Below are 25,762 nucleotides of genomic sequence, written 5' to 3' on the forward strand. Positions count from 1 at the left end.
ATGTGGTTGCTAAGGTACCCTGGGTGGTTGCTATGTGGTTGTTATGGTATCCGGGGTGGTTGCTAAGGTGTTGCTATGAGGTTGCTATGGTGCCTGGGGTGGTTGCTAGGGTGTTGCTATGCGGTTGCTAAGGTACTCGGGGTGGTTGCTAAGGTGTTGCTATGCAGTTGCTATGGTGCCTGGGATTGTTGCTAGGGTGTTGTTATGCGGTTGCTAAGGTACTCGGGGTGGTTGCTAAGGTGTTGCTATGCAGTTGCTATGGTGCCTGTGGTGGTTGCTAGGGTGTTGCTATGTGGTTACTAGGGTACCCAGGGTGTTTACTAGCATGTTTCTAGCATGTTGCTAGCACGATTTTAACATGACTAGCAAGTCGCTAGCACGATTTTAGCATGACTAGCAAGTCGCTAGCACGATTTTAGCATGATTAGCAAGTCGCTAGCATGATTTTAGCATGACTAGCAAGTCGCTAGCATGATTTTAGCATAAATAGCAAAGACGCTAGCATGATTTTAGCATGATTAGCAAGTCACTAGCATGATTTTAGCATGACTAGCAAGTCACTAGCATGATTCTAGCATGACTAGCAAGTCACTAGCATTATTCTAGCATGACTAGCAAGGCACTAGCATGATTCTAGCATGACTAGCATGTCACTAGCATGATTTTAGCATGACTAGCAAGTCACTAGCACGATTCTAGCATGACTAGCAAGTCACTAGCACGATTCTAGCATGACTAGCAAGTCACTAGCATGATTACTAGCATAAATAGCAAGTCGCTAGCATGATTTTAGGATGAAACTAGCATGACTAGCAACTTACTAGCATGATCCTAACACGACTAGCAAGTCACTAGCATGATTCGAGCATTACTAGCAAGTTACTAGCATGGTTTTAGCATGACTAGCAAGTCGCTAGCATGATTTTAGCATGAATAGCAAGTCACTAGCATTATTCTAGCATGACTAGCAAGTCACTAGCATGATTCTACCATGACTACTAGCATGACTAGCATGTCACTAGCATGATTTTAGCATGACTAGCAAGTCACTAGCACGATTCTAACATGACTAGCAAGTCACTAGCATGATTTTAGCATGACTACTAGCATGACTAGCATGTCACTAGCATGATTCTAGCATGACTAGCAAGTCACTAGCACGATTCTAGCATGACTACTAGCATGACTAGCATGTCACTAGCATGATTCTAGCATGACTAGCAAGTCACTAGCACGATTCTAGCATGACTAGCAAGTCACTAGCATGATTACTAGCATGACTAGCATGTCACTAGCATGATTTTAGCATGACTAGCATGTCACTAGCACGATTCTAGCATGACTAGCAAGTCACTAGCACGATTCTAGCATGACTAGCAAGTCACTAGCATGATTACTAGCATGACTAGCAAGTCGCTAGCATGATTTTAGGATGATACTAGCATGACTAGCAAGTTACTAGCATGATCCTAACACGACTAGCAAGTCACTAGCATGATTCGAGCATGACTAGCAAGTTACTAGCATGATTTTAGCATGATTTTAGCATGACTAGCAAGTCGCTAGCATGATTTTATCATGACTATCAAGTCGCTAGCATGATTTTAGCATGACTAGCATGTCACTAGCACGATTCTAACATGACTAGCAAGTCACTAGCATGATTTTAGCATGACTAGCATGTCACTAGCATGATTCTAGCATGACTAGCAAGTCACTAGCACGATTCTAGCATGACTAGCAAGTCACTAGCATGATTACTAGCATGACTAGCATGTCACTAGCATGATTTTAGCATGACTAGCATGTCACTAGCACGATTCTAGCATGACTAGCAAGTCACTAGCACGATTCTAGCATGACTAGCAAGTCACTAGCATGATTACTAGCATAAATAGCAAGTCGCTAGCATGATTTTAGGATGAAACTAGCATGACTAGCAAGTTACTAGCATGATCCTAACACGACTAGCAAGTCACTAGCATGATTCGAGCATTACTAGCAAGTTACTAGCATGATTTTAGCATGATTTTAGCATGACTAGCAAGTCGCTAGCATGATTTTAGCATGACTAGCAAGTCGCTAGCATGATTTTAGCATGACTAGCAAGTTGCTAGCATGATTTGAGCATGATTAGCATACTGTTAGCATGACTTAGATAGAAAGATAGATGAGTTTGAATGAGTTTGAATGGATTAGAAATATAGTTCATAGAAGGGAAGCTTGATTGAGTCTCAAAGGATTCTGGGAGTTTAAATTTGAATTTTGACAGTTGGAGTTTGAAAAGTCTTGGCTCATTTGAACATTCCGTCAATGTAAGTCAATGAGATTTTATCCCAGTTTTAATCGGGATTTTTAGGAAAACCGTAAGTCTGATTAGTTAGAAAAGATATAGCAACTCGAGTTAGACCAGTATGAAGATCTGGGCTGAGTTTGGAGTTTGAAGAGTTAAAGCTCTAGGAGGAGATACAGTCAGAAATTTAGGATAGGAAGAAGAATAATAATAATAATAATAATAAGTTTAAATAGAATATCAATAAGTTGGCTCTCTCAAGCCAACTTAATAACTAGATATGTACATTTCCTGAAGAAAATGTGAGTGGTGCTTGCAGTGGCAAACTCGGCCCTCGGTTGCTAGGGTGATGTAATTGGTTGTTAGGGTGTGGCTGTGAAGGTTACTACTTATAAGCCGAGTCAAAAGAGCCCAACCACAAGCCCCTATGTCTTTCTGATTCAAAGATATGATCTCACAAATTGTATGGCAATGTTAAGTCTATCTGAGATTTTGCCCAAATTTCTCACCCGCTTTACGATAATCGTACGCCCGATCGCTTCAAAAATTCATAGCACTCCTCTTCTCAATAAGCCAGTCGATTTGAGACGTCATTCATTGGTCTATGACAAACGGTCTGGGAAGAGTTACACGCCGAAGTTCCTATGGGCCTGCATGAACATTCTGCCAATGAAAGTCTATGTGATATTTTTGCCCTCTTTTTCGTGCACTGTTTGAACATCGTAGCTCCAATCTCTCAGAAAAGTCATAGCACACCTCTCCTCAATAAGCCACAACATTTGACACCTCATTCATGGGTCTAGGGCAAAGGGTGCCGGACAAATTACGCACCGAAGTTCCTATGGGTCTGTGTGTGTGTGAGAAAGTGACAGTTGAGATTCAAATTCACAGACATTCTGCCATTGTAAATCAATGGGATTTTTTAGCCCACTTTTTCCTCCGCTGTGTGAACATAATAGGTCCGATCGCTTAGAAAAGTCATAGCACACCTCTCCTCAATAAGCCGGTCGATTTGAGACGTCATTCATGGGTCTATGACAAACGGTGTGGGACGAGTTACACGACGAAGCACCTTTGGGCCTGCATAAACATTCTGCCAATGAAAGTCTATGGGATATTTTTGCCCACTTTTTTGTGCGCTGTTTGAACATCGTAGCTCCAATCGCTCCGAAAAGTCATAGCACACCTCTCCTCAATAAGCCGCAACATTTGACACCTCATTCATGGGTCTACGGCAAACGGTGCCGGACAAATTACGCACCGAAGTTCCTATAGGCCTGTGTGTGTGTGTGAGAAAGTGACAGTTGAGATTCAAATTCACAGACATTCTGCCATTGTAAATCAATGGGATTTTTTGGCCCGCTTTTTCATGCGCTGTGTGAACATCGTAGGTCCGATTGCTTAGAAAAGTCATAGCACACCTCTCCTCAATGAGCCGGTCGATTTGACACCTCGTTCATGGATCTACGACAAACGGTGCGGGACGAGTTACGCGCCGAAGTTTTGTCAGGGCGAACAGTAATAGTAATACTAGATATGTACATTTCCTGAAGAAAATGTGAGTGGTGCTTGCGGTGGCAAAACTCGGCCCTCGGTTGCTAGGGTGTTGATATGCAGTTGCTAGGGTACACAGGGTGGTTGCTAGGGTGTTGCTATGCGGTTTCTAAGGTACCTGGGGTTGTTGCTATGGCCGTTGCTAGGGTACTCGGGGTGGTTGCTAGGGTACCCGGGGTGGTTGCTAGGGTGTTGCTATGCGGTTGCTAGGGTACCCGGGGTGGTTGCTAGGGTGTTGCTATGCGGTTGCTAGGGTACACGGGGTGGTTGCTAGGGTGTTGCTATGCGGTTTCTAAGGTACCTGGGGTTGTTGCTATGGCCGTTGCTAGGGTACTCGGGGTGGTTGCTAGGGTGTTGCTATGCGGTTGCTAGGGTACACGGGGTGGGTGCTAGGGTGTTGCTATGCGGTTTCTAAGGTACCTGGGGTGGTTGCTATGGCCGTTGCTAGGGTACTCGGGGTGGTTGCTAGGGTATCCGGGGTGGTTGCTAGGGTGTTGCTATGCGGTTGATAGGGTATCCGGGGTGGTTGCTAGGGCCGTTGCTAGGGTACCCGGGGTGGTTGCTAGGGTGTTGCTATGCGGTTGCTAGGGTACACTGGGTGGTTGCTAGGGTGTTGCTATGCGGTTGCTAGGGTACCCAGGGTGGTTGCTAAGGTGTTGCTATGTGGTTGCTATGGTACTCGGGTGGTTACTAGGGCAGTTGCTATGCGGTTGCTAGGGTACTTGGGTGGTTGCTAGGGCCGTTGCTAAGGTAACCGGGCTAGTTGCTATGGCATTGGTATGCAGTTGCTACTTGTCAAAGATCATTACTCTGGAGTGTTATAGAGGTCTTTGCCTGATTAGCCCTTAGCTAATTGCTATTAGCATGTAGCTATTGAGTGCTAGCATGTGTAGCATGTTGAGAGTTTGCTAGCATGAGTCAAAAGTAGCAACTCCCATTTCTATGCGACATTCTGATACAAAGATATAGGTCTTGCTAATTGGTTGCTAGGGTACTCTGTTTGGTTGCTAGGGAGTGGCCAATAACGACACTGTAAATTGTAGTTGCCAGTATGAGTGATTTAAACCAACCCCCATGTCTCTGTGACATTCAGGTGCGAAGATATGCCTGTGTGGCTTTGGGTTGCTAGGGTACTCTGTTTGGTTGCTAGGGAGTGGCCAATGACGACACTGTAAAGTGTAGTTGCCAGTATGAGTGATATAAACCAACCCCCATGTCTCTGTGACATTCAGATCTGAAGATATGCCTGTGTGGCTTTGGGTTGCTAGGGTACTCTGTTTGGTTGCTAGGGAGTGGCCAATGACGACACTGTAAAGTCTAGTTGCCAGAATGAGTGATATAAACCAACCCCCATGTCTCTGTGACATTCAGGTCTGAAGATATGCTTGTGTGGCTTTAGGTTGCTAGGGTACTCTGTTTGGTTGCTAGGGAGTGGCCGATGTCGACACTGTAAAGTGTAGTTGCCAGTATGATTGATATAAACCAACCCCCATGTCTCTGTGACATTCAGGTCTGAAAATATGCCTGTGTGGCATTGGGTTGCTAGGGTACTCTGTTTGGTTGCTAGGGAGTGGCCAATAACGACAATGTAAAGTGTAGTTGCCAGTATGAGTGATTTAAACCAACCCCCATGTCTCTGTGACATTCAGGTGTGAAGATATGCGTGTGTGGCTTTGGGTTGCTAGGGTACTCTGTTTGGTTGCTAGGGAGTGGTTAATGACGACACTGAAAAGTGTAGTTGCCAGTATGAGTGATATAAACCAACCCCCATGTCTCTGTGACATTCAGGTGTGAAGATATGCCTGTGTGGCTTTGGGTTGCTAGGGTACTCTGTTTGGTTGCTAGGGAGTGGCCAATGACAACATTGTAAATTGTAGTTGCCAGTATGAGTGATATAAACCAAGCCCCATGTCTCTGTGACATTCAGGTCTGAAGATATGCATGTGTGGATTCGGGTTGCTAGGGTACTCTGTTTGGTTGCTAGGGAGTGTCAATGTTGATTGGTGATTGGGCGTTTGCTACCCCGACTCAAAGGAGTCCGCCCCCATGTCTCTATGACACTCTGATCCAGAGATATGCATCTGGGCCCTTATAATGGAAGTCTATGGGATCAGTTGCTAGGGTGCCCTAAATGGTTGCTAGGGCGTGGCTTGACACCTTCATGATGATCCGGAGAGTCTGATTGGCCATCTGAGTAAAATGAGCCCGCCTCCATGTCTCTAGGCCAATGTGATGCTGAGTTATACCCAATACAAAATCCCTATGTAAATTACCATGGGTTTTCATGGGACGTCCCTTACCATAGAAAGTCAATGGGGCAAATTTGGAGAGCTCTTGCACCCCAGGGGTACAACTTTTACCCCATTGCGAGAAGTCTTCTCGCACAGCTTGATAGCCTCTCCAGATGTGGCGAATCACGTGTTTCTACGAAATTCTTGCTTGGCGCTACGTCCCGTCAAAATTCGTCCCAATTCGTTGTCTATGGGATTTTGGGGCCGAATTATTACCCCAGGTGACATCATCGTACCCCTGATCGCTTATAAAAGTCGGGGATTTACATTCCCGTATTGTCCACACAATTTGACGCCCATTTCGAGGGTCTACGACAAAAATTGCGGGACGAGGGACGCGCCAAAATTTGAACGAAAGAGGGGCATTTGCGCCCCAGGGGTACAACTTACACCCCATTGCGAGATGTGTTCTCGCACAGCTTGACAGCCTCTCCAGTTGTGGTGAATCATGTGTTTCTACGAAATTCTGGGTCTGCGCTACGTCCCGTTAAAGTTGGCCGTAATGCATTGTCGTTGTAAATTTTGGGGTGGTTTTTTGCCCCGTGTGACATCATCGTACCCCCGATCCCTTATAAAAGTCATAGCACACCGAGTCTATATAGGACGCACGATTTGACGCCCGTTTCGAGGGTCTACGACAAAAACTGCGGGACTAGTTACGCGCCGAAATGTGTACGGAATCTAGTATAATAATAAAAATAATAATAATAAGTATGTGAGATAATAATAGTGATGCTTTGCCTATGGCAAGCACCACTAATAATAATAATAATAATAAGTTTAAATAGAATATCAATAAGTTGGCTCTCTCAAGCCAACTTAATAATAATAAGTTTAAATAGAATATCAATAAGTTGGCTCTCTCAAGCCAACTTAATAAGTTTAAATAGAATATCAGTAAGTTGGCTCTCTCAAGCCAACTTAATAATAATAATAAGTTTAAATAGAATATCAGTAAGTTGGCTCTCTCAAGCCAACTTAATTACAAGTGCTTCATTTTTAGAATCTGATCACATAATCCATGTAATCTAAGATTACATGTAATCAGTTACTACCCAGCACTGGATGCACTGAACATTCTACACTTCGGGGACCAGCCTAGATTGATCACAGCAGTGTAGCTGTAGAGGATTGAGACATGGAAGTACAGTATAAATATTTTAGTATAACAACATACTCAGACACCCACTAAACAATAAGTAATAGTTTTGTTGTAATAGCCTATTTCCTAGTCTCCCATTCAAATTTGGCTGCAAACAGAAGATTAGCATTTCACTGGTAAATATCATCCCTGAAATTAAATAGTGTGCATTTGGGGAATGAAATCGCATTAGGCGGTATTGCAACCGTGCGTCTGGGCATCAGTGACGGGTGAGAAGAGCTTCTACAGTTCAGAAATCCCTCCCTGTGCCTCTTCTGATACACCACTCTCATGCTCTATTGTAAGCAAACACTCACAAATCCCTGTTTCATTAGAGCAGAAATCAAAAGGACCCTCTGAGAATCCAAGAGCATCAGACGGGTTATGCTCATCTTATGGCAAACCACAGATCTTTCTTTAGAGCAGAGCTGGTAATTGGCTAATCTGATGATTCTTTTGACAATAAAATGTGCAATCTGTCATATGCAGTCTGGTATGCAAGAAATACAGTCAAGCCCGAATTTTTTGATTAGAAATGACACAGACGTCTCAGAAGATAATAAGACGATGTACAAGAGGCAGTGCAAATTTATTCATACCCTTCTCAATAATCAATAGAAAAGCCTTTATTGGCTATTACAGCAATCAAACGCTTCCTATAATTGCTGACCAGCTTTTTGCATGTCTCCACTGGTATTTTTGTCCATTCATCTTTAGCGATAAGCTCCAACTCTTTCAGGTCAGAGGGTCTCCTTGCCATCACCCTGATCTTTAGCTCCCTCCACAGATTCTCAATTGGATATAAATCAGGACTCTGGCTGGGCCACTGCAAAACGTTAATGTTTTTGTCTGCTGACCATTTCTTCACCACTTTTGCTGTGTGTTTTGGGTCGCTGTCATGCTGAAATGTCCACTGGTGCCCAAGGCCAAGTTTCTCTGCAGACTGCCTGATGTTGTTGTTGAGAATTTTGATGTATTGCTCCTTTTTCATGGTGCCATTTACTGTGATTAGGTTCCCTGGTTCACCGGCTGAAAAACACCCCCAAAACATTAGGTTCCCACCACCATGTTTGACAGTGGAGATGGTGTTCTTAGGGTTGAAGGCTTCTCCTTTTTTATGCCATATGAAGGCTACATCATTTTGGCCAAACAAATAAATTTTTGTTTCATCTGACCATAAAACAGAAGACCAGAAGTCTTCTTCTTTGTCCAGATGAGCATTTGCAAAGGCCAAGCGGGCTTTTGTGTGCCTTATCTGGAGAAGTGGTGTCCTCCTTGGTCTGCGTCCGTGGAACCCAGTGGTGTGCAGTGTCCGTTGGACTGTCTGCCTTGAGATGTTGCCACCAGCAGAGCCCAGATTCATCAGGATGGCCTTGGTGGTGATCATTGGATTCTTTTTACCTCTCTCACTATCCTCCTGGCCAGCACAGGTGTCACTTTTGGCTTCCGACCACGTCCTCTGAGATTTTTCACAGTGCGGAACGTCTTGTATATTTCAATAATACTTTGCACTGTAGCCACTGGAACTTCAAAACATTTAGATATGGTCTTATAGCCCTTTCCTGACTTGTGAGCAGCCACAATGCACAGCCGCAGGTCCTCAGTGAGCTCCTTTGTCTTAGCCATGACTGTCCACAAACCAACAGCAGAGAGCTTGTTTTTCACCTGTTGAGTTGATTAAAACAGCTGTTCCCAATTAATCAGGGTAATTAGGATGCTTTAGAACAGCTTGGACTATTTGGAATGGTATAGAACTTTGGATTTTCCCATAGACTGTGACAGTTTGCAAAGGGTATAAATAATTTTGGTCAACTTTTTGTTCAAATGTACATCATACATATACATTGTACATCGTCTTATTATCTTTTGGGAGAAGCCTGTGTCATTTCCAGTCAAATGTCAAATTTGCTGGTTGAATAAAAGTAACTTTAAGTCATAATTTGCCAGGGGTATGAATAATTTCGGGCTTGACTGTATGTGTTGTATATTTTGCTAATCTACCAGTTGGCCAGCAATATTGATCATCTCAGATGATGCTCAGACTTTATTTTGTACTTGAAATGGCTTAGGTTCAGAGCAGGTTAGATGGTTTGTTGTTACAGAGGCATATTTTTGGGTCTGTGTCGGTTCATCTCAGGCTTTGTCTTTTGAATCACGCTAGAACGCACAGAGATTGAAGACTGCAGGACCAAAACAAGATGTAGAGATGGATCGAGGTACGCTTGTCTGCCTTATTTGACAGAAAGAAGAAGCATATCTGGCTGATGGTGGGCAGGCCTCGGATGATTACAGAGTCCAGATTGAGCTGCTCAAGCAGAACTCTATTTCTTATCTGGAGGTGAAACTCAAAGGACTGGAGCACATATAAACTATTTTGTTATTGGATTATGATGTGCAGGGCTACTATATCTCTGATCTGATCCAAAACATACTGAGCTGTCTCTCTGTCTCCTGCCAAAATAGGTAGCTGTCTTTTAATCAAGTATCTAAAACAAAATGGGACTATTTTGAAACAAATTCCTATAGCATGCAAAGCACAACTCATGATGGACCTTAGTTTTGGTAGATATCGTAGAGATAGTTCACACAAAAATGCTAATTCAGTCATCTTTTACTCACTCTCAAGTTGTTCTTTTGGACACAAAAGAAGATATTTGATATTGACAATAATTTTGGTAACCAAACAGCTGGAAAAAAATACTATGGAAGTCAATGGCTTCCAGCTTACATACACCTTACCGAATCTGCGAAATGTTAATTATTTTACCAAAATAATAGGGATCATACAAAATGCACGTTATTTTTTATTTAGTACTGATCTGAAAAAGATATTTCACATAAAAGACGTTAACATATAGTTTACAAGAGAAAATAATTGTTGAATTTATAAAAATGACCCTGTTCAAAAGTTTACATACACTTGATTCTTAATACTGTGTTGTTACTTAAATGATCCACAGCTGTGTTTTGTTTGTTTAGTGATAGTTGTTCACGAGTCCCTTGTTTGTCCTGAACAGTTAAACTGCCTGCTGTTCTTTGGAAAAATCCTTCATGTCCCACAAATTCTTTGGTTTTTCAGCATTTTTGTGTATTTGAACCCTTTCCAACAATTACTGTATGATTTTGAGATCCATCTTTTCACACTGAGGACAACTGAGGGACTCATATGCAACTATTACAGAAGGTTCACTTACTGATGCTCCAGAAGGAAGAACGATGCATTAAAAATCGGGGGTGAAAACTTTTGAACAGAATGGAGATGTGTACATTTTGCCTTAATATCATATTTTTTCATTTAGTACTGCTCTCCAGAAGCTACAGAAGATACTTACATGTTTTCCAGAAGACAAAATAAGTTAAATTTACCCTGATCTTCAAATTAAAAAAGTTTTCACCCCCCAATGCATTGTGTTTCATTCTGAGGCATCAGTGAGAACATTCTGTAATAGTTGCATATGAGTCCCACAGTTGTCCTCAGTGTGAAAAGATGGATCTCAAAGGGGTTCAAATACAGAAAAATGCTGAAAAACCAAAGAATTTGTGGGACCTGAAAGATTATTTTAGTAAAATAATTAACATTTTGTAGATTCTGCAAGGTGTATGTAAACTTTTGACCTCACATATATATTTTTCTGTAGAACAGTGTATTTGAAGCACAACAAATTATTAAAACGTGTATGTGCGTACAAAAGTTAGCAGGAGCTAAAGATTACGGTTTGTAAAGTTTTAAATATGCATATGTTTCTCACACAAATGCTTCTATTTACTTCAGAAGGCCTTAATTAACCCCCTGGAGTCATGTGGAGAACTTCATGATGGATGGATGCACTTTATTTTGCTTCAAAATTTTCACCATCATTCATTAGCATTTTTTAATATAACTCTGATTGTCTGAAAGAAGAAAGTCATATACACCTAGAATGGCTTGAAGGTGAGTAAATGATGGGGCAATTTAATAAAAATAAATATTTTTGATTTCATTTTCATTAAATTAAATCCGCACTGACTAAATTCTATTGATTCTAGTAGTTTTACATTAGAATGTTGCTAAGCTAATCACACAGTACTCTAACAGTGGAAAACACACTAACTAGTAAAAATAGTCTTATTCATTAGAACTGTTATCAAAACTTAGTACTGAATGAAATCCTCTCTTCTCAAGCTCATCACAGTGCACTCTGGGATTGCTTTATCTGTGAAGGCTAGGATATGATGTAGGCTAAAGAAGTCTCTCCATCTGTACTGAGCCTATGATGACTTGTAATGCTGCTTAGGTGATGTAACAAGATCTTTTGAGATCCTCAGTGCACCTTTTCTGATAGAATTTGGCTTTTTACTGCCTTGGGTGATTTAGGATAATGCCTTTATGGAGAGTAGCTGTCAGAATAAATACAACTTTTCCTTCAGAGACATTAGAAACTTGTGTACAGAGATGTCAGATTGGACATCATCAGGTCTGAAACTTGCTTATAATGCTGAAATCATCTTTTTATTTTATATTTAGCTACTCATGTTTATTCTATAACCTGAAGCTAATTAAAAATATGTATCCGTAAATGTGGATTTGATGTGTTATATGCAGTTTTGTGGAAGTGAGACCAGTGAGATTTTACTGTGCGCAGCACTGCGTTGAGAAATATTATTTAGTTAAGAAACATTGTACAAATGCAGTTTTTCCACCTTTCTCTTTTCCTGTTTCTTTCTGTCTTTGTAAGTACCATTCTGTCTTAATTAAAACAGAAGCAGTGCCTCCCTAACAGATGGCACTAGTTGGTGAAAACAGTTATTAGTGAGTAAACAACTTTGTAGTGAATCACTGGATCTCAGTGAATGTGCAGATGTCCTGATTGTCCTTCAAACATCAAAGCATTAATTTCATTCAGTTGAAATGAAATGCATCACAATATCTGCGTACAGGCATCTGCACATATGCAGCATTTAATTTGTAACTTGTAATTTTTACATATATATTTTTAAACATTATTAAACATAAACATTATTAAAAAGCACAACTTGATTGTGAGATTTCAGTGATATAACATACTATTACAAAAAAAAAAAAAAAAAAACCTGGGTAGCTCCATCTCCATTTCTGGTTTTCCAGTTTTTGCTCCTCACTCACATTTCTATTTTTGATCTATGATCCTTCTGATGTTAATTCACAGTTCAATCTCTCTTTCATTTTGATTCTAATCACACCAATAGCTGCTAAAAGTTTTCTTTTTCTTGTCACATATTCCCAAATGTTCTTTAGAAAAATCCTTCAGGTCCCACAGATTCTTTGGTTTTTTAGCTTTTTTATGTATTTGAACAATGACTGTATGATTTTGAGATCCATCTTTTCACACTGAGGACAACTGAGGGACTCATATGCAACTATTACAGAAGGTTCAAACACTCACTGATGCTTCAGAAGGAAAAACAATGCATTAAGAGCTGGGGGTGAAAACTTTCAGGGTAAATTTAACTTATTTTGTTTTCTGGGAAACATGTAAATATCTTCTGTAGCTTCTAAAGGGCAGTTTGAAATAAAAATGATTATGAAAACAAAGATATTTAGTCAAAATAAGAAAAATGTACACATTTCAAAAGTTTTCACCCCCTAGACTCATAAACAACATCACTAAACCAACCAAACAAAAAAAAAAAAAAAAGCTGTGGATCATTCAGGTAACAACACGGTATTAAGAATGAAGTGTATGCAAACTTTTGAAAGGGGTAATTTTTATAAATTCAACTATTTTTTTCTCTTGTGGTCTATATGTAAACTTCTTTTATGTGAAATATCTTATTCAGGTCAGTACTAAATAATATAATAACATGCATTTTGTATGATTCCTCTTATTTTGGTAAAATAATTACCATTTTGCAGATTCTGCAAAGTGTATGTAAACTTTTGACTTCAACTGTAGATGTTGACATTTTTGGTTTCCACTTTTTTTCATTTATAAAGCAGTTCTACTGAAGACAATAGTGTCATTATTCAGCTCTAATTAGTCAATGTCAATGTTGCAAAGTTCATCCGCAAAATTAATTTAATTCAGCTGAAAGCAGCTTTACAGAAGACAATATTGTCATTATATAGCTTAATGTTGATTTAATTCAGTGGCAGAATTGTATGTGTGCTGTGTGACGATTCACATTTCCTTTAAAAATTTACTTTTTTAATGAGGTCACATTACATATTCCTAAACTGAACAGCTGTGCCTGTAGTCATAGAGAAAGGGGAGCAAACGCATTCATCTGACCTAATTGACCTTTCAGTAAGCTCTTTCTTTCTGTGCACAGCGTGAGTTAGTAAAATGTGCTTGTAAAGTGGTCAAAATAAATTGGAAATCATTTTTCACTTGTGCTGGAATGAATCAAGACATTGCAAGCCATTTTTATCTGATGGTTTTCTTTTAAAAAATTATAAAATTATGCACTAGCGTCGCTAAAAAACTAATTCAGTGCAATTGCGTTTAAAACTATTAACACACACACACAGACTTGGATCAACTTAGCAGTCAGCTTTAAGGTGGGATTGGTCAGCGGCATTTCCAAAGTGGGGCTTAGCGAAGGCTCTATCATGATTACAATCTGTTCAATAAATGTCTGTTTATTGTTGCGAAGGGAATGAGAGCTGCTGATGTAATGTTCCTGTTAGAATCACATTCTCGGATGAGTCAGATGCACAGCTTGAGGATTCGGGGAGGGCTGCGGGTGCATTCCGTTTGATTAGACGAGTCCCTGTTGGCTGGTTACTGGCCCTCACCACGCATTGCCTTTACCAGAGTCCAAGGACAATAGGAAGCCTCACAGAGCTGGGGGGGAAAGAAAATGATGCAGCATTGCCGCAGAGGATCCTTCAGGATTGTCGACAGGTCTTGTGGAGTTGTGTTAGGATGTTGTGATTGCCGCCTACTGAAGGTCTGGAGTGTTTGTGAGAACTCGGCAGGTGGAGAACAGAGCCTCTGTATAGAATATCTGCAGCTCCACACTGTTGTCCATGCTCTGTTGCATACAGCTCCATCTGCTCAGATCAGTCAATGCAACAGTATTACACAAGCAAAGTCAAGTCACCTTTATTTATATAGCGCTTTTAACAATACAGATTGTGTCAAAGCAACTGCACAGTATTTAAACAGCACCATAGTGTGTAAGTAACGCATTATTGTAAATAATCAATTTTCAGTTAAAGGCAGTTCATCAATGAATTCAGTGATATCATCGTCAGTTCAGTTAAAATAGTATACGATATCGCTGGAAAGTGTCCCCAACTAAGCAAGCCAGAGGCGACAGCGGCAAGGAAATAAAACTCCACAGGTGACAGAAATGGAGAAAAAAAACCTTGGGAGAAACCAGGCTCAGTCGGGGGACCAGTTCTCCTCTGGCCAGACGAAACCAGCAGTTTGTACCAATGTCCGATTGTAGAGAACTCATCAGGTTCCTGTGGTGTAGCGCCAATGGCCGTCTAGGTTGGCAAGGTCTTTAGTGATGATCCATCTCTGGAGCTCATCTGGTTGACATCCACGGCTATTGAAGTCATCTCCAGGTGGTGATCCATGATCTAAGCTGGGTACGGACTGGATCCGGGGGACTGCAGTGACCATCTGATCCGGATACAGGTTGGGTCAGGTGGCTACGGTGACCTCGGAATAAGAATGAAACAGACTAATATTAGCGTAGATGCCATTCTTTTTACGATGCAACGAGTGCATCAGATGTTATGGTAAGTGTTTTCGGTTCCGGTTGACCTAATTAATGCAGCCTAACAATCCTTTAACGGATTTGAATTATAGGAACGTGTTAATGTTTTTATGTGTAAGCCAGGTTAAAGAGATGTGTCTTTAATCTAGATTTAAACTGACAGAGCGTGTCTGCCTCCCGAACAGTGTTTGGTAGATTGTTCCAGAGTTTAGGCGCTAGATAAGAAAATGATCTGCCGCCGGCAGTTGATTTTGATATTCTAGGTATTATCAAATTGCCAGAATTTTGAGAACGCAGCGGACGTGAGGGACTATAATGCGATAGGAGCTCGCTCGAGTACTGAGGAGCTAAACCATTGACGGCTTTATAAGTAATTAGCAAGATTTTAAAATCTATACGATGTTTTATAGGGAGCCAATGCAGTGCTGACAGAACCGGGCTAATATGGTCATACTTTCTAGTTCTAGTAAGAACTCTAGCTGCAGCATTTTGGACCAGCTGGAGTTTGTTTATTAAGCGTGCAGAACAACCACCCAATAAAACATTACAATAATCTACCCTTGAGGTCATGAACGCATGAATTAATGTTTCAGCATTTGACATTGATAGCATAGGTCGTAATTTCGATATATTTTTAAGATGGTAAAATGCGGTTTTGCAGATGCTAGAAATGTGGCTTTCAAAGGAGAGATTGCTGTCGAATAGGACGCCTAGGTTCCTAACTGATGACGACGAATTTACAGAGCAGCCATCTAGTATTAGACTGTGTTTTAGGTCATTACTTGTGGAGGTTTTAGGTCCAATAATTAACACCTCTGTTTTTTCAGAATTTAACAGTAAGAAGTTATTCGCCATCCAGTTTTTAATATCAGCTATGCATTCTGTTAGTTTTTCGAATTGATATGTTTTGCCGGGCTGCGAAGAAATATAGAGCTGAGTATCATCAGCGTAACAATGAAAGCTAACACCATGTTTCCTGATGATATCTCCCAAGGGTAACATGTAAAGCGTAAAAAGTAATGGCCCTAGTACTGAGCCTTGAGGTACTCCATGCTGCACTTGCGATTTAAATGATACCTCTTCATTTATTGCCACAAACTGATGACGGTCAGATAAGTACGATTCGAACCAAGCCAGTGCACTACCATTAATGCCTACATAATTTTCAAGTCTATTTAAAAGAATGTTGTGGTCAATAGTATCAAACGCAGCACTAAGATCCAGTAGCACTAATAGAGAGATGCAACCACGATCGCTTGACAAGAGCAGGTCATTTGTAACTCTAATAAGAGCCGTCTCAGTACTATGATATGGTCTAAAACCTGACTGGAAATCCTCACAGATACCATTTTTCTCTAAGAAGGAGCATAATTGTGAGGATACTACCTTTTCTAGTATCTTTGACAGAAAAGGGAGATTCGAAATTGGTCTGTAGTTAATTAATTCAGTGGGGTCAAGTTGTGGTTTTTTAATGAGTGGCGTAATAACAGCCAGTTTGAAGGTTTTGGGGACATATCCTAATGATAGTGACGAATTAATAATATTCAGAAGAGGATCTATGACTTCTGGAAGTACCTCCTTTAGTAGCTTAGATGGAATAGGGTCTAACATGCATGTTGTAGGTTTAGATGATTTAACAATGTTATACAATTCTTCCTCTCCTATAATAGAGAATGAGTGGAATTTTTCCTCAGGAGATCTACAACGCATTATCTGATGCGATACTGTAGCGGGCGGCTGTATGGTTACAATTTTATCTCTAATATTGTCTATCTTGGAGGTAAAGTACTTCATAAAGTCATTCATTCAATTCAATTCAATTCAAGTTTATTTGTATAGCGCTTTTCACAATACAAATCGTTGCAAAGCAGCTGTACAAAAGTTTAGGCTACTACAATATATTTAGTAGCTTATTAGTGGTGAATTCTGTATGTTAAGTCGATGTACATATGATATAAATGTTAAAATCAGTAACTGTGTAATCAAACAGATGATGAACACTAATTGCAATGATTATGTGCTGTAATCAAACTTGTAGGAAAATTATGTAGTGCTGTATGTTGTTTCAAGGCTGGCATCATCTGCGGTCCTCTGAGGGGTTGGCATCATCTCTTCTTCTGAATCCAGGCTGAATCTTGTGTAAATCCTAGTTACCACGGGATGGAAATCCCGTGGCAGAGACAGAGAAACAAATAGAGAAATAATTAGCGTAGCTGCTGTTCCAACTTCCAACCAAACAAAAATGATGTGTTTAGCCCAAGCTGAAGAATATTAATGTGCATTTGATCAGATGTAACTGAAGTACAACGTTATGAGATACATTATGTGAATGCTTGGCTAAAGAGATGAGTCTTTAATCTAGATTTAAACATAGAGAGTGTGTCTGAACCCCGAACGTTATCAGGAAGGCTATTCCAGAATTTGGGAGCCAAATGTGAAAAGGCTCTCCCTCCTTTAGTGGACTTTGCTATCCTAGGTACTACTAAAAGTCCAGAGTTTTGCGACCTTAGGGAGCGTGAGGGATTGTAGCGTAGGAGGAGACTAGTTAGGTATGCAGGAGCTAAACCATTAAGGGCCTTATCGGTAAGAAGTAGTATTTTGTAAGTGATACGTAACCTAATAGGTAGCCAATGCAGAGACTGTAAAATTGGGGAAATATGATCATATTTTCTTGATCTGGTAAGGACTCTAGCAGCTGCATTTTGGACTACCTGTAGCTTATTTATTGAAGAAGCCGGACAACCACCTAGTAGTGCATTACAATAGTCCAGTCTAGACGTCATGAATGCATGGACTAACTTTTCTGCATCAGAAACAGGTAACATGTTCCGTAGCTTAGCAATGTTTCTAAGATGGAAGAATGCTGTTTTTGTAACATAGGAAATATGATTTTCAAAAGACAGGTTGCTGTCTTTAATAACACCCAGATTTTTGACTTTAGAGGAAATAACAGTACATCCATCTAGTTGCAAGTTGTAGTTTAAGAGATTCTGTGTACTGTTTTTTGGTCCAATAAGTAATATCTCAGTCTTATCTGAATTTAATAGTAGAAAATTATTGGTCATCCAGTCTTTCACATTTTTAACACACTCTGTTAACTTTGCTAAGTTAGAAGTTTCATCTGGTCTTGTTGAAATATATAGTTGAGTATCATCAGCATAACAATGGAAACTAATCCCATATTTCCTAATACTGCTGTGCTGTTGGGAAATGTCTGCACCTGTTTCTTTTATGATTTCAGCATGAAATGAATATTCACACTGTTTGTTTTCTTAATGTATGTTATTAATCTTGTGAACAGTTCATTCATGCATATGTTTAATTTTTTTTTTTTTTACATTTTTATATAAAATGTCACCACTTGCCATAGAATGATGTTTTTAGTTACTTTGGTAACACTTCTCTAATCATTTAGTCTGATTAACCCTGACCCTTTTCTGCATATGCATCCATCCAATCAACAACCAATAGATAGAACGGTAACACTTTATTTTACGGTTTCTTTACTAGTTGCTTATTAGCATGCATATTAATAGAATATTAGCCATTTATTAGTACTAATTAAGCACATATTAATGCATTATTCTACATGACCTTATTCTACATCCCTAATCCTACCCAATACAAAACTAAATATTAATAAGCAGCAAATTAGGAATTTATTGAGGAAAAAGTCATAGTTAATAGTGAATAAGTGTTTTCTATTCTAAAGTGTTACCGATAGAACCAACTGTACACACTGTAAAGTGTCAGGATTGACAACCACATTTAAATACAGAAGTGAATCTGCTTAATTAGTTTTGTGTGTGTACAGAACAAAAGTCACTGTCAAAATCGCAATTTGTTGATTCTATCTTACGATTTTTTTTTATATTAAAGTAATACAGTGATCAAAGACATGGTTAGTTTGGCTATTTAACTAAACCACTGTAGACTGAGCAGTTGTGTTTTGTTTATGTTTAGTAGGTTGCTTTTCAGAGCACACTCTTTAAGGGTTGCCATGTCCATTTATTATAAGCGACGTTTATTAAACGTCTTTGGGCTTGTTGTTTGGTCTTGACTCATAAAGCAATCCGTTTTATGGAGTTGATAAAGTATAAAGGGCCAGGTCGTGATGTTTTGGTGTTTCCAAGATAACACAATTTATATTTGAGTTTATTATAGGCTTGTCTTTATATGCTGCTTTTTAATAGCAACATCTGGCAACACTAATGATTTAAAACACCTTGTTTACTGTGATTTCTTGCACTTTAAATACATTATTAACAACTAGTTGTTAAGTTTGGTGCCATACTGCGTAGAATTTTTGTAAATGTGGTCAAAATATATTGTTATACAAAAATGCAAGAACATGTATCATGGATAGCGACTACGTTTTTACTGTGTGCAGTTCACCCAAGATGAAAGTTTAGTCATTTAATTTAGCATCAGATATGGTTGACCCAGTAGGTCACTGTCATGGCTAGTTTAGTTTATTCCACTCAGGGACTTTTGAAATATTTTGTTCTGTTGTGTATGGTGTATTTTTGTTGTGTAGTTTCTGTTTCTGGTAGTTTCTGTGGCGTTTGATTTCCCTGCACCTGTTTTTTGTTTAGTTCTTCATTAGCTCTTAAATTTAGAGTTCGTAGTTCATGAAAGTCACACATTTGAGCTTCCATGTTTATTCTGGGTGTCCCCAGAATGTGTCTGTGAAGTTTCAGCTCAAAATACCCTACAGTTCTTTTAGTACATAATTTTGAAAATGCCTATTTTGAGTGGAAGCAGAAACACACTGTTTTCCTGCATGCCCTTTTTAAATGCAAATGAGCTGCTGTTCCCCACCCCCTTTTCCAGAATAGGGCTGTGTCTTTACAGTTCGTAGCTCAGATACTCTTAATAAAAACATTGGTTTGGTTTTGATTACCATGTCTATCGCACTCAAATCATGCGTTTTAAACCATATTAGTTTAAACTTCTGATATAGGGTTTTCTGAGCGCACACATCCGAAGCACGTGCACAGAAAACAGCGGTCACATGGCATGTGAGTACTAAACCTAGTTCTCTTTCATGTCTTGTTGCACTTAAACTAGTAAATACAAGCAGGTTTATGTTAAAAACACACAGGAGTTAGAATAACAGTCGGTTATGTCTGTGAAGGTAAACAGATGTGAAAAAAACACGTTTATATTAAATCTGTGTGGCAGCAGTGAATATACAGTAAATAAGTCAGTAAATCCACTGCTCTCTTGTCTCCTCTGAGGCTGGGACTCTAAACAGTTTTCTGTGCTCAACTGTGCAGCCAAAGACAGAACAGTTAGCATGCTTTGCTCGAACTTTTGCCATGGTGTTAGAACTGGTACACTGAGCAGCTCATTTTTTCAAAGCTTGCAGTGAAAGCTTACTGGGTTGTTATTTTTCACATTTTCTGGGTTAGTAGATGTGGTCTCAGACTCTGTAGGCTATCCTACTGTATGGACACTTGCTTGTTGCTTAGAGAGTGTATAAACATTTAACTATCTCTTTCTTTCTCTAGTGAAGAACACATGCGCTCCCTCAGAGTTTGCATGTGCAAACGGTCAGTGTGTTCCTGGGCGCTGGCGGTGTGACGGAGAACCTGAGTGTCCGGACGGATCAGATGAAGCTGATGCCACCTGCAGTAAGTCACATCATGTCATAAAACTCTTATCGCTTATGTTTATCTATCAAATCACAAATTGGATTTTTGGGGTTTGACACTGTTCTTCAGAAATGTAACAAACTGCTTGGCAAATATTCAGCGATTATAATAAATGTATATTATAATCATATTATAAGATTATAATAAATTGTTCGATCTTCATCAAAATTGGTGTAGATCATCTTCAGACCCGTCCTCACAAAAATCACAAACTGGGTTTTGGTGTTTGATGCCGTTTTTAATAAATGTAACAAACTTGTTGGCAAAAGATGTGGTTGCATTTCAGCAACACATTTGCATATTGACACAAAAATGTAGACATATCTTTGGCACAATTCCTTGAGAATATGATTTCGGCAATGATTTGCATACTGGCACAAAAATTGTAACATTTTTGCCACAGTTTCTTGAGAATATCATGTAAATTTGATGACAGCACCAACTACTAGTCAAATACTATGAATGTTTTTTCTACTTTTCCTAAATTCACCTCAAGGTGAATTATGCCATTGTGCTTAGCAACACACAGCGATTACCATAATTGTACTACAGCAATAACCATCATTGTGCAATCTTCATCAAAATTGGTGTAGATCATCTTCAGTCCCATCTTCATAAAACTCACAAACTGGGTTTTTGGTGTTTGACACTGTTTTTCATAAATGTAACAAACTTGTTGGCAAAGGAACCAACCAGGAAGTGTGGTTGCATTTCGGGAACACTTTTGCATATTGACACTAAACTTTAGACATATCTTTGCCACAATTCCTTGAAAATATCATGTAAATTTGATGACCTATTGGTCAAATATTGTAAATGATTTTTGTACTTTTCCTAAATTCACCACTAGAGTAAATTATGCCATTTTGCTTGGCAAATATTCAGCTATTTTAATAATTGTACCTCAGAAATAACCATCATTGTCAAATCTTCATCCAAATTTGTGTAGATCATCTTCAGACCCATCTTCACAAAACTTGTTGGCAAAGGAACCAACCAGGAAGTGTGGTTGCATTTTGGCAACACTTTTGCATATTGACACAAAAATGTAGACATATCTTTGCCACAATTCATTGAGAATATGATTTCTGCAACGCTTTTGCATATTGGCACAAAAATTTTGACATTTTTGCCACAGTTCCTTGAGAATAACTACTAGTCAAATATCATAAATCTATTTTCTACTTTTCCTAAATTCACCTCAAGGTAAATTATGCCATTGTGCTCGGCGGTACACAGCGATTACCATAATTGTTCTACAGCAATAACCATCTTTGTCCAGTCGTCATCAAAATTGGTGCAAATCATCTTCAAGTCGGTTCCCACTAAAATCATAAATAGGGTTTTGGTTTTTAAAGCGGTGGTTCTCAACCTTTTAGATTTCAAGGCCCCACTTTGTCCAAGACAATATTTGAAGGCCCTCCTAAGCTGATACTGTATGTACCTTTCAATCATTTTAAGATTCATTGGGGCCTCTCTGGAAGTTTGATGAGGCCCTCTGGTTGAGAACTACTTTATATACTACTTTACTTAAATTATTTAAATAGATTTGAACTAAATATAATATGCTAAAAAAGAAGATATTTTTGGCTTAACCCTTAGTTTGTAAAAACAAGCACAATCATGTTTACAGTAATGCATTAATGGAAATTATCCTAGAGCAATAGTCCCAGCATTAAAAGAATCATGTAGACAACTTCCAACTGTAATATAAACACAAGCTTCACATTTCAGTTGTCTAACCCTCCAGAATTCCTTCTTCATTATGAATCATCCATAATGCATTACTGTCAAATGTGGAACGAGTGCATTTTTTTCTTTAGTAATCCAAGGGACTGAACTTGTATTGAACCCAGAAGATTCCTTTAGGCTAGTAATATTAAACACACTGCTGTAGCAGCACCTGAAGTGGAGTTAGCCTCTCATTCGCTGATTGGCCACCCAGGGTGTTTGTTGTGCAGAAACTTGATTGTGTTTGTCTGATATTTGGTCTGATTAATGTTGTAAGTGTCAGATGTGATCTTGTAGTGTTCATGTAGGTGGCGTCATGTAAACTCTGTGTGCTCTTTACTTTGTGACCATATTTACGGCCCTTGGAACTAGTTGTAGGAGTGCTATTATTCAGGGGAAGTTATTTTGAAACTCATCAGGGCAGCTCATCTAGTATTTAATTACATTTTCACCTTCTGTCATTGCATGTGCACTTTTCTCATGAATGGTTCATCCAAAATGTCTGTTCGGTGATGATGTTCAGTGGGAAAACATGAGAGATATGTACAAAATGGGCTGTTTATGCTAAATTCCATTAAAGATGAATGAGTCCACAGCTCAATTCTGCCTTAACACAGAAATTCATTATTGTACTGATAAAACAAAAAAAAAACATTTTGCTTGGCAAATATTCAGCGATTTCGATAAATGTACCACAGCAATAACCATCATTGTCCAATCTTCATCAAAATTGGTGTAGATCATCTTCAGACCCATCTTCACAAAAATCACAAACTGGGTTTTTGGTGTTTGACGCCGTTTTTCATAAATGTAACAAACTTGTTGGCAAAAGAACCAAGCAGGAAGTGTGATTGTGTTTCGGCAACACTTTTGCATATTGACACAAAAATGTAGACATATCTTTGCCACAATTACTTGAAAATATCATGTAAATTTGATGACAGCATCACCTATTGGTCAAATATTGTAAATAATTTTTGTACTTTTCCTAAATTCACCACCAGAGTAAATTATGCCATTTTGCTTGGCAAATATTCAGCGATTTCGATAAATGTACCACAGCAATAACCATCATTGTCCAATCTTCATCAAAATTGGTGTAGATCATCTTCAGACCCATCTTCACAAAAGGGTTTTTGGTGTTTGACGCCGTTTTTCATAAATGTAACAAACTTGTTGGCAAAAGAACCAAGCAGGAAGTGTGATTGTGTTTCGGCAACACTTTTGCATATTGACACAAAAATGTAGACATATCTTTGCCACAATTACTTGAAAATATCATGTAAATTTGATGACAGCATCACCTATTGGTCAAATATTGTAAATAATTTTTGTACTTTTCCTAAATTCACCACCAGAGTAAATTATGCCATTTGTTTGGCAAATATTCACCGATTACAATAATTGTACCACAGCAATAACCATCATTGTCCAATCTTCATCCAAATTGGTGTAGATCATCTTTAGACCCATCTTCACAAAAATCACACGCAACACTTTTGCATATTGGCACAAACATTTAGACATATTTTTGCCACAATTCCTTGAGAATATCATCTAAATTTGATGACAGCACCAACTACCATTACCATAATTGAATAATTCATCCAAGATGTCTGTTTGGTGATGATGTTCAGGGTTCGAAATTAACACCCGCCAACCCGCCAAATGCGGGTTAAAAATCATTTTGGCGGGTATTGTTGAAAACTTACCAGCCAGTTTGGCCGGTGATGCTTGAGCCAATCATGCAAATCATGTCAGAGACGCTCTGGGTCGTTTGTCCCCTGGACTAACCATTATTGTTTAGTGCGAGTGCCGCATGCTGTAATATGAGCAGTCATTTATTCCGTCGTCTCCCGGGTGCTGATAGTGCTCGTGTGCAGGTGATACCTGAACTGCACACATTGCTATCTGGATTTAAACTAAACCCATTTAAGCTTTGCCAGTTTCAACATTTCAGAGCCATAAGACGCAAACCCGCGCGCACAGTGAGAAGTGAGAATATCTGTGTTTGCGCGGCTCATCCGAAGCGCGCAAACCCGCGCCGCAGAACGGACGCAAATATTACTCCCGCAGAAATGTTATTTCGTCCTGCTCCCGCCCGTGACATTTATGTTTTGCCCCACTCACGCCCGCAAAAACCTGCATAAAAGTAACCTATACCCCCGCGGGAAAACAGGTGTCTACTTCATCTCTTGGCTGCATGAAACAAACCCTCGACCGCGCTAATGTAAAGGTACGATCAGAGTAATAGTACTAACGAACTCGCGCGTAATGTATGACACTCTTGTATATCGGAGTCTAGGCACGCATAAGTCCGCTATTGATTCACAAACTATTCATGCTTTCGGGGCTCTGATCCATAGTACTTTTGCGTGAAATTTTAAAGTATTTTCGTAGTTGTCAAAATGATTGTCCTGTGAGTGTTTTATAATGAATGCTTAAATGCTTAAAAAATACTCTGAAGTTGTAAAGAATCTCTGAATTAAAGAATTCAGGAGATTTAAATCTGTATATATATGTTAAAAAGTTAGAACTGAGCAGAGGGTTTTCTTTTAAATTCAAAAGTATAGTTTTAATTTAAAGTTTGTTTGTTTGAGTTTTTTTTATAACATGCATTAGAAGAATAAAAAGGCAAAACAAATGTTTTGGTTAATAAAAAAAGTTTAAAAATAAACACCTTTAGAGGAAATGTCAGGCATAGGGGGGCCTTTGAATAATTGACCCGAGAAGGAGGTGGGCCCCGGCATAGTTTCTGTACATAAAAACTAATGTTAGACCTACTTAAAAAAACCCCGAAAAATCAGTTTATTTTATTGCATTTTTACTCTATTGTATTTATTTGTGCTGTTGCTTCTAGTTAGATAGATTATTCGTATTTCTTTACTTTTAATTTTTTTAAACCGTTGCACCCCTAATTTTCACCACGTAAAAATTTGTCTAATGGAAATTCTGATTGGCTGGTAACTTCAGAAAGTTACCAGCCACTTTGGCTGGTGATCAAAAAAGTTAATTTCGAACCCTGATGATGTTCAGTGGGAAAACATGAAAGATATGTACAGAACGGGCTGTTTATGCTAAATTCCATTAAAGACGAATGAGTCCACATCCAAATTCTGCCCTAACACAGAAATTCATTATTGTACTGATAGAACAGACAAACTGAAATGACATTTTTGTACTGTGGAATATACTGTTATTTAATAGGTTTGTCCATACTTTATTTGTAAATATGTGTATTTTAAATATGATGGTTCCGACTTTAAATTCTGATTAGATCAGCTCAAAGTCATTGTAAACGTACACCTGTGACCACACATCAGCTGAATTATATATTAATATGGCAAGTTGCTGCATGGCTTGGCAGCCGTAAACAGTCTAATGAATTAATGAACCAGACAGAGGA

General features: G+C 39.1%; 1 protein-coding gene across 1 annotated transcript in view; it reads left to right on the top strand.

Annotated features, from left to right (window-relative positions):
• Positions 1 to 25,762, top strand: part of LOC141344591 (low-density lipoprotein receptor-like) — a 170,382-nt gene that overhangs the window by 22,093 nt on the left and 122,527 nt on the right. Inside the window, exon 4 of the mRNA XM_073849466.1 lies at positions 20,482 to 20,604. Within this exon, the coding sequence (XP_073705567.1) occupies positions 20,482 to 20,604 (123 nt within the window). The remainder of the gene's footprint in view (positions 1 to 20,481; positions 20,605 to 25,762) is intronic.

The sequence above is a fragment of the Garra rufa genome, chromosome 10 (genome assembly GCF_049309525.1).
Source record: "Garra rufa chromosome 10, GarRuf1.0, whole genome shotgun sequence".
Classification (NCBI taxonomy): domain Eukaryota; kingdom Metazoa; phylum Chordata; class Actinopteri; order Cypriniformes; family Cyprinidae; genus Garra; species Garra rufa.